The sequence below is a fragment of the Molossus molossus genome, unplaced genomic scaffold (assembly GCF_014108415.1).
Source record: "Molossus molossus isolate mMolMol1 unplaced genomic scaffold, mMolMol1.p scaffold_m16_p_19, whole genome shotgun sequence".
Taxonomy (NCBI): domain Eukaryota; kingdom Metazoa; phylum Chordata; class Mammalia; order Chiroptera; family Molossidae; genus Molossus; species Molossus molossus.
Genome location: NW_023425354.1, coordinates 17,540,872 through 17,550,919, shown reverse-complemented (window position 1 = coordinate 17,550,919; position 10,048 = coordinate 17,540,872). Strand labels below are relative to the sequence as shown.

General features: G+C 57.2%; 1 protein-coding gene across 1 annotated transcript; it reads left to right on the top strand.

Annotated features, from left to right (window-relative positions):
- Positions 1-149: 149 nt before the first annotated feature.
- CA4 (carbonic anhydrase 4) lies at positions 150-9,996 on the top strand. The gene is made up of 8 exons (XM_036269448.1): positions 150-224; positions 4,934-4,984; positions 7,033-7,188; positions 7,871-8,016; positions 8,128-8,211; positions 8,477-8,540; positions 8,712-8,878; positions 9,787-9,996. The coding sequence occupies exons 1-8, from the start codon at positions 167-169 to the stop codon at positions 9,979-9,981; spliced, it is 921 nt and encodes a 306-aa protein (XP_036125341.1). The 5' UTR covers positions 150-166; the 3' UTR covers positions 9,982-9,996.
- Positions 9,997-10,048: the final 52 nt, after the last annotated feature.

The window sequence follows — 10,048 nt, the reverse complement described above, 5'->3', positions numbered from 1 at the left end:
GAGGGGAGACTCCGCCAGGGGGAGGAGCCCGTACCCGCGTCCTGCAGTCGGGGCTCCCTCCCGTCGCGGCTCCGCTATAAAAGCCCGGCCGGCCCGATCGCGGCACCCACGGCGGCTTCCTCGGCGTGCGACCCTCGGCTTGGCGGCGTCTCTGCTCCTGCGCAGGATGCGGCTGCTGCTGGCGCTCCTGGCCCTCGCCGCCTCCCGGCCCTCGGTCCGCGCAGGTGAACACCTGGGCCCTGGCCCCGTGCCTCTCGGGGGGCCGGCGCTGCGCCCCCAGCCCGCGCCCCGGCGCAGGCAGCGCCCGCGGCCCCAGTGCGCGCCGGCTGCGCTCCGTCCGCCGTGGCGTGCGCGCGGGAGCCGGGACCGCGAGGCTGCGGGCGGACGGAGCGCGAGCGCTCGCGTGCGCACACGAACGGCCACGTGCGGGGCAGGGGAAGGTGTGCACGCGTGTGCGTGGCGGCCCTCGGCGAGACGAGCATGCGAGTCCGTGAGAAGGGCGCTTCTCTCACCCGCCCCGACGCGCGCTGGTTTCTCGCCCCTTCTGGCGTCTCAGGCGGTTTCTGGTCCTCCCCAGTTTGTCCACGGGTCGCTGTCCGCCCGGCTGGGGCTGGGTGCTGGGCGGCTGACCCTCCCCCTCCGCCCAGAGCAAAGGCAACATTTTGGGAGTGGTGGGCCCCTGGCATCTCCGCTTCCCACCCTGAGTTCCTTTTCCCTGGGGGCTGTCACCCTTCACCTCCCACCAGACCCCAGCGCTGTATTGGGAGCCTAGCTGGGGACACCCGGAGACCCAAGGTCCCAGGTTGAGCCGGTCTTTCCGGCCAGGGTGATTTTCGTTTAAAGATTAATGGTGAGGCCAAGCTCTTAATTATTCTTCTAGGTGGGAGGTGGCAGGAGAGATGTGTTAATATTTGATAAGGAACTGAAGGTGCTTCCAGCCGCTGGGCACAGGGACCCGGGAAGCACCTTTTCCGCTACCTCCTGGGGACCCGTCTAAGCAGGAAGCCCCTATCTGCCAGTCCCCAGCTCAGCTACCCCTCCCGTGGTCCTTGGGGTTCATCCAACCAAACCTCTTCCCCAAAGCTGGATGCTCCTCCCTTGGAGTCATGGAGTGAGGGGCGAGGGCACCTGAGCAGCAGAGGAGAGAGAGGGTGCTGGTTGCAGGACAGACTTAGCTGGCCAGGTGGGGGAGGGGAGTTGAGGGCCACCTTACAGCAACTCTCTGGAGAGGAGGAAAGAGAAAAGGCAGTGAAGGGGTTCAGAACAGGCTTCCCAAGATGTACCACTCTGGCTTATGAACTATTTTGAGCTGAAGGCAATCGAAAAACTTTTACCTCTCCCTTAAAGAATTTAAATTGGGGGCCTTGCTAATAATACGAGTTATTACCAGAATTAACTTTTTATGACCTATCTGTAAGGCAGAGCAAACTTCAAAGTACTGAATATCCACTCTTTTTATTTCCTGTGAATGAGCCTCCTCCCCTCTGAAGCTCCAAGGCGCCTGACCTCATTCTTAGCTCAGAAGGCTGCATACACCTCATTTTCCCTTTCTGCCTCTGAACCTCTCGTGTGGGGGTGTGGGTCACACACAACGTACGTAATTAAATTTGGTCATTTTCTCTTGTTGATATGTCTCATGTCTATTTGATTATTAGACAGCCAGAAGATCCTAGAAGGGTAGAGGAAAGTTTCTTCCTCCCCCACCATAGGATGTGAAATTCTTTATTTATAAAGTCGGACGTTGGAAACCTTCTTAAGCAGCTGGGCTTAGTAGAAAGAGAAAGGTTTTGCAGTTAAATCCGATGCTTTGTAGCTGTGTGGCTTTAGGTAAGTCACTCTCCTTTTTCTCATTTACAAAACAGGCATCGTAATTAAGTTCAGGTGTCCTTAGAAGGATTCATGTAACACAGTGGGTGTTACCACTTGGTGTGGTGCCTCTGTGACACGCGGCAAGCACTCCATGATGGCCATGGTGGCTCTACCACTGGCCTGGGGCCAGCTAACCAGGAATTGATCTCAGCTGCCCCCTCCACCCATTTCACCCCCTAGGGAACTTGAGACTGGAGAGAGGAGGGAAGAGGATATTGGGCCCCTTCAGAGTCTCCGACTCCTGGCCAGGACTTGCTGAGACTTTGCCCAGGACATACTTGGGTTTCGCTGAGCTGGTTTCCAGGATTTCTTCCTCCCTCCAAAGTGGGAGGGTGGGGTGACCAAGGTCCATCAGTGGGAGATTCTTCAGTTATCTCTAAAGAAGGGGGGTCAGGGGTGGGAAAGTCAAGGGGGGGGGAACAATGGCTGGATGACGGGCACTGGGTGGTAGGACTCTCACCCATTTCTGGTTAGGGCAGATAGACTAGGTGCAACCTGGAGCTTGGAGCCAGGAGCTGTGCGAGGGGAGCCCCTGTTCCTTGCAGGCCCTCTTGGAGGCAGCCCATAATCCCTGCAAGGCGGCCCGTAATCCCTGCAGGGCAGCCCTCTCGGAACGAATGCAGGAGCCCCAGCTGGTCTGTGCCTGGCCACCTCTGCCTGAAGGCCAGCTCCCTACCTTCAACCCACAGACAGACCTGACCCCTGGCCTTGGCCTCATCAACATTGTGTTTCCCTGGCTCCTGCCTCCTGAAGAGGCTAGTTACAAGAGCATTCATCCAAGCAGGTCAAAAGTCTCTATGATTAAGACAGAGAATCAGAGGTTACCATTACATATGCAGGAGTCAGAACTGGCAGGAAAGAGCAAATTCCTAAGAAAAGCTCAGCCTGAATCAGAGGCCCTGGCAAGGCCCAGAGGGCGGTCCACCCTTCACCGCTGGCCCCCCGGACTCTGGTTTAAATAAGGCTTCCCTTGGAGTGGTTTTCCCTTGGGACTCTAGTCCTGCTCGACCTTGGAGGTCCTTTCCGCCGCCAGGACCTCCGAGAGGTGAAAACGCAGGAGGGTTATAACAAGGAGCTTGTCACAGGTGCAGATGACCTCCGGCCCTGGTGTCCTCAGACGCAGCTAGCTCCTTCCGCTAGGAAGGATGCAGGGCTCAGGAGCCAGGGAACCTGCCTGCAGAGGTCGAACGCGAGGCAGAGCTCGGCCTGGAAGCCAGCTTCCAGCTTCAGAGCTCCTTCGCCTGCAGAGAGGGCCACTCTCTCCCGCAGAGTTGACCCAGATCGGGGTTCCCAGGGGCAGCAACTCCTAGGGGCAGCAGAGCCCTGTCCAGGGGGATGGACGGCCACAGGGAAGACACTCAGGGACTGTCCACCTCTGAAAGAGGCTGTACCAGCCGAGTGAAGCCTTTGATCCAGAGCTGGGAAGCAAACACCCACAGTGGCTCTGAGGGACCCAGAACAAGAGGGTGCCCAGTTTTCTGCTCACTCCTGGCCACAAACCCCTTCCACCCCCTACCAAGATCCTGACCTTCATGTCCCCCACCCCCATTCCAGGGACCCCAGAGGAGGTGCGTTTGGATGGGGGCAGCCCAGGCAAGCAGGTGGGGGGAGGCAGGTATGCTCAGAGGACTGAGTTCAGGCTGAGTGGGAAGCTGTGCTTTTCTTAGGAATTTCCTCATCCCTGAATTCTTTTGCCATCTGTGCACTGATGGGAGGCCTGAGGGAGGAAGGCGAAGGGAAGGGAAGGGCTCACCAAGGACTTGACTAAGTTCCAGGCTACAGGGAACACTCCTAACACTTCATTTAATCCTCCCCACAGCCCAGTGAGGTGGGTGGTTTTAGTTCTATTTTTCAGATGATAAAACTGAGGCTTAAAGAGATTAAATGACTTGCTCCTGAACCCACAGCTCCTCAGCCAGAATTCCAGCTTTTGCTTTGTCCACCCTGCTGGTCCAGCCTTTAAAAAAATTAATAGACTTTGCCTGGCCAGTGTGGCTCAATGGATTGAGCCTTGTCCCATGGACTAAGAGGTCCCGGTTCGATTCCCAGTCAGGGCACATGCCCGGGTTGCAGCTCCATCTCCGGGGGGTGGGGCGGGGGGGTACAGGAGGGAGCTGATCCATGATCCATATATCTTTCTCATGTCAGTGTTTCTATCTCTCCCTTCCTCTCTTTAAAAAACCAATAAAACCATATTTTTAAAAAATCAATAGACCTTAGGCAGGTTTAGGTTTACAGAAAACTAAGCACAAAGCAGAGGCCCCCAGTGGCCCTTCTGCCCCTGCACGGTCCCCCTGTTGTTAACGTCTTGCATTTGTGTGGTGCGTTTGTGGTGCAGCCTTCCTTCAGAGATACTGGTTCTACTACCCTGAGGCAGAGCTGGGATTAGAACCTGAGCCTGTCTGGTCCCAAACACCGGGACTGTGGGGTGCTGGGACAGGGAAAAGCGTGGCTGTCTTCTTTGTTGTGGGGCCATGGAAGTTTAGCCCAGAATGGGTCTTAATAACACACAAGGGAGGGGCTGCCTAATCTCCTCCATCACCCCTGATCAACTCTGGGAAGGCAGCCAGGCTGAACCTGGCTCTGTTGTCCCAGGCCCTGATCCTCCTCCCCCTTACTGGAGCCTCCCTTCCAGGCTTGTGTTGAAGGAGGGTGGGGGAGGCTGATGGGCCACAAATGGAGAGTGTGGAGGAAAGACCCTGGGGGTCTCAGAGGAGCCCCTCAAAGGCTGGTGGCCGTTTTGCCCTGCCTGCTCCAGGACAGGAACCCTGGGCAGGACGACCAGCCGACTAGTCACAAACTGCTTGTACTGTCCTCTTCCCCATCCCCACTCACATTTTCTTCTTAAGTCTCCTCTCCCAGACCCCAGGAACACTCCACCCCAACTCAAGGTGAGCTCCGACTCCAGGGAGATTCCTAACCTCTGACCTGCTGTGTATACCGCCCCCTGCCCCCCGTGTGCTTGTGTGCACCCAGTTCACCTGCACTCATAGACACGTGTGTGTGCACAGATACGCGGACACGTATGCACACAGGCCTCACATCCTTCCTCTCTCTGCTCCAGAGTCCCACTGGTGCTACGAGACTCAAGCCAAAGCCTCCAACAACTGCTTGGGTAAGTCTAGCAAGTCTTGGAGACAGGCCTTCCTGTGGTGAGCTGTCCAGGTTGAAATGGAGACACAAGGAGGGTGGGAAGGATGAGGGATAATGGTGCCACCAGGCACATATCTGCTTCTAACACACACGTGTGCATACATGCACATATACACTCCTGGAGCTCGGGACAGGGCATGTAGAGTGACCTGAGCCTTCCCTGGCACCAAGAGGGGAAGTCCTCTATGATGTCATCAGAGAACCAAATGGAGAGGTACGCTTTGCTATTTCTCATAGCAAAATGGAGTCTTGCACTTTCTATTTGATGCTGACTGATTTCCCCACATCTGCTGTCTTCCTTCTTCTGCCGTCTGGTGACCGGATAGTGCTGCCCACGGATCACCAGGGCTCAGGGAACCAGGCCCCTCCAGGGATTTCTCCCTGCCTCCAGCCTCAGACTCGCTGCCGAGCGTCCAGGCAGCCAGTCCTTTCAGAAGCTGCCCTTCCAGGGGCCTGCACCCCGCGCCTTCCCAGCGCCCTCCCATTCACTTTCTCTGAACTTCCTTACACAGGTCATGAAGCAGGTCACCACTGAATTTCTCCCTTCACAGCCCACCATCATGGCATTGTCCCCTCCCCCAGAGCTCACAGCCATCAGCTGGCCCCCTGTTCCCACCCTGTCCCACATCATGGCCAGACCTGCTGTCTTTGCATGTGATTGTGTGTGTGTGTGTAGGTGTGTGTGTGTGTAGGTGAATGTGTGTGTGTGGGTATGAGTGTGATTGTGTGTGTGTGTGAATGTGGGGGGTATGAGTGTGTGTGTGTGTGCAGGTGAATGTGTGGGGGTATGAGTGTGATTGTGTGTGTGTGGGTGAATGTGGGGGGGTATGAGTGTGATTGTGTGTGTGTGAATGTGTGGGGGGTATGAGTGTGATTGTGTGTGTGTGAATGTGTGGGGGTATGAGTGTGTGTGTGTGTGCAGGTGAATGTGTGGGGGGTATGAGTGTGATTGTGTGTGTGTGAATGTGTGTGGGGTATGAGTGTGGTTGTGTGTGTGTGTGTGTGAATGTGTGGGGGGTATGAGTGTGGTTGTGTGTGTGGGTGAATGTGGGGGGGGTATGAGTGTGATTGTGTGTGCAGGTGAATGTGTGGGGGGTATGAGTGTGATTGTGTGTGTGTGTGAATGTGTGGGGGGTATGAGTGTGATTGTGTGTGTGTGAATGTGTGGGGGGTATGAGTGTGTGTGTGTGTGCAGGTGAATGTGTGGGGGGTATGAGTGTGATTGTGTGTGTGTGAATGTGTGTGGGGTATGAGTGTGGTTGTGTGTGTGTGTGTGAATGTGTGGGGGGTATGAGTGTGGTTGTGTGTGTAGGTGAATGTGGGGGGTATGAGTGTGATTGTGTGTGTAGGTGAATGTGTGTGGGGGTATGAGTGTGATTGTGTGTGTGTGTGAATGTGGGGGGTATGAGTGTGTGTGTGTGTGCAGGTAAATGTGGGGGGGTATGAGTGTGATTGTGTGTGTGTGAATGTGTGAGGGGTATGAGTGTGATTGTGTGTGTGTGTGAATGTGGGGGGTATGAGTGTGGTTGTGTGTGTGTGAATGTGTGGGGGGTATGAGTGTGATTGTGTGTGTGTGTGAGTGAATGTGTGTGGAGGGTATGAGTGTGATTGTGTGTGTGTAGGTGAATGTGTGGGGGGGTATAAGTGTGTGTGTGTGTGCAGGTGAATGTGTGGGGGGTATGAGTGTGATTGTGTGTGTGTGAATGTGTGGGGGTATGAGTGTGATTGTGTGTGTGTGAATGTGTGGAGGGTATGAGTGTGGTTGTGTGTGTGTAGGTGAATGTGTGGGGGGTATGAGTGTGATGGTGTGTGTGTGCAGGTGAATGTGTGGGGGGTATGAGTGTGATTGTGTGTATCTGAGTAGGAAGGCCCCTGGGATATAGCCTGCCAGCCATCCCAAGACCTTGTCACATGTGGGCTGGGTGCTTGGGCCAGACCTCCATGGAGCAGAAGAGGCCACACCCTCAAGCCAGGCACCCCTGGCTCAGCCCCGCTCCTCTCCCTGCTCAGGGCCGGACCAGTGGGGTGGAAACTGCGAGAAGGACCGCCAGTCCCCCATCAACATCGTCACCAGCAAGGCACAGGTGAACACAAACCTGGGACCCTTCTCCTTCTCTGGCTATGACAAGAAGCAAAAGTGGACTGTCCAAAACAATGGGCACTCAGGTGGGTCCCAGGTGGGCGGGATGGAGAACCTGGGCAGCATGGGCACCTGCTCGAGGATGAGGAGGGCACACAGATCCAGGGCCACCTTGCAGAGGAGCCGCTGGAAGCCCAGTGTGGGGGAAGAGAGGAGGGATGGGAAGGGCTTTGCAAAGCAGGGAACACTTCAGAGTATTTTCAATACTTTCATCAGATCAGTCTGGGGCCGGGGGCGCGTTCTAGGCGAAGGAAGGAAGGAACGTCATGTGCACAGGACTGCAGGCAGGAAACAGCTTGGGGTGTGCAGGGAGCTGCAGATGGCTCTGTATGGATGGAGGACAGAGTGACGCTGGGAGGGGCTGAGCCAGCCCGGCGTCATCCGAGCTGGGCCCAAAGACAGGTCACCACGGGCTGAGGAGTTGGATATTCCCCTGAGGATGCCAGGGCACCACGAAGGGGGGTTGGAGCGGGGGAGGGGCCGACCGAGTTTCATGTTTGGGGCAGTGGGAGGTGTGCAGAGGAGAGGCAGGCAGGAGGTCAGTAAGGGGCCAGGAAAGGTCTGGGGCTGTACCGCCCGTCCTGTCCCCTCCCTCCAGCCCATGAAGGGTAGGAGGGAGGAGAGGTCTTGCCTGGGTGGAGCTGGAAAGAGTGGTTGGAAGAGGCTAGGGGAGGTGGGTGCGAGGACCCTGCCCCTCTGTGCCCTCAGTGATGGTGTTGCTGGGTAATGAGTCCGCAATCGCTGGAGGGGGACTGTCCTCCCGATACCGGGCCAAGCAGCTGCACCTGCACTGGTCCAAGGTGCTGGACGCGGGCTCGGAGCACAGCCTCGACGGGGATCGCTTTGCCATGGAGGTGAGTGGCCCCTCCTGGGTGAGTGCCTTGGCTGGGCCCTGAAGTACCTGCCTTAGGCAAGAAGGGCGGTCCAGCCGACCAGCCCTCTCTCCATCTCTCACCTCCCACCAGATGCACATCGTACACGAGAGAGAGAACAAGAAAGAGGCCCAGAACTCTGAAGACGAGATTGCAGTGCTGGCCTTCCTGGTGGAGGTGGGACCCCCATCCCCTGGGGTCTAAGGGGTGGCTTCTTAGGATCCAGAGACCTGGGATTCCAGCAAGACAGGAGGGGGCTGGGGGGCCTCGACTTCTGTTTGTTTCTCAGTGACTTGTACACCCACAGGTGGGGAGCTCAGAGCCTCTCGGGGTCTCAGATCCAGAGCTGCCTGCTCTCCCTACCCCAGACCAGGAGAATGACTTGGTGGTCACCACCAGCTCCCCACAAGCCCCTGTCTAGCCCCCTTTTTTCCTGTTCCAGGCCGGATCCAAGAACGATGGCTTCCAGCCCCTGGTGGAGGTGCTGTCTTCTATTTCCAGACCCAGTGAGTCAGGATGAGCATTGGAGGAGGCTGGGGTGGTGACGGGAGGGGTGGGGACTTCTTCCTACAAAGGCGGGGCCGGGCTCTCAGAGTGAGGTGTGTGAAGGGGACCAGCGGCTCAGAGATCCCCTCTTCCCCCTCCACTGACAGTACCCTTTGTCCACCCCCCTCCAGTGATGAGCACCACAATGAAGGACAGCATCAGCCTGTTAGACCTGCTCCCCGAGGAGGAGAAACTGAGGCACTACTTCCGCTACCTGGGCTCGCTCACCACGCCGGGCTGTGAGGAGAAGGTTGTCTGGACTGTGTTTGTGGAGCCCATTCACCTCCACAAGGACCAGGTACACAGGCCCAGCTGCAAGCAGCCTCCCACTGCCCAGCTCCCTGGAAACCGTTTCTCTGGATCCCGCAGAGATCCCCTGGGGTCAGGGGGCACCCCAGGGGCTGAGGCCTGTTGGCCGAATCCACAGATACTACCTGTGGAAGACAGACAAGAAAGGGCTCAGCTGTCCTATCCCTGGGTTAAGGGCTGGAGGGGAGGCCGTGGCAGGGGTGTCAGAAAAAGGCTTCCAGGCTGAACCCTGAAAAGTAAGTGGGAGTCAGCCAGCTGCGGGCAGGGGACTTGTGCAGTGGGGAAGGTGCCTGCATGGGAGGGCCCGGCTGGCCAGGAGCAGATGAGAGAAGGTAATGTAGCCAGAGTAGGGAAGCAGGCCATTCATTCCACCCATGGCCCTCGAGTCCTTATAACATGCCAGACTCTGGGGGTACAGCAGTGAGCCAAAAGGGCCTCACTCCCTGCCCTCGCCGTATTTTGTTCCAGGACAGTGGTTCTCAGAGTGGTCCCTGCAAGCTTGCTAGACATTAAAATTCTTGGGCCTCACCTCTGACCTACTGAGTCAGAAACCCTGGAGGTGGGGCCCGGCAGTCTGGGGCCCAACAAGCGACAGTCACGCAAGCTCAAGTTTGAGGACCATTGTTCTACAGGAACAGTGACCACAGCAGTTGTAATCATAAGCCCTCAAAGCGCTCCACTTGGCTAAGGGAAAGCTAACGGAAATTGAGTGCCCTCCAGCACCCAGCACCTTACGTCTCCTAATGTTTTCATCCACACGGAAACCTGAGAGGTAGGGATGCTGAGCCCCTTCCCTAATGAGGGCTCAGAGAGGCAGGGTGACTGGCCTGGGGCCACACAGCATGGGAGTACCGCTCCACCTGTCCTCCATCCCAGCTGAGCCCTGTCCCTCTACAGATCCTCGAATTCTCTGAGAAGCTGTACTACGACAATGAGCAGAAACAGAAGATGACAGACAACGTCAGGCCCCTGCAACGCCGGGGTCAGCGCCGGGTGTTCAGGTCCCAGGCCCCGGGACGACTGCTGCCCTTGCCGCTGCCCACCCTGCTGGCCCCGACTCTTCCCTACCTGCTGGCCGGCTTCCTCCGGTGATGGCTCACTCCGGACGCTCCACTGCGGACCTCCGCCCTCCGAGGGCTTCGGCCTCCCTTCCTCGGCC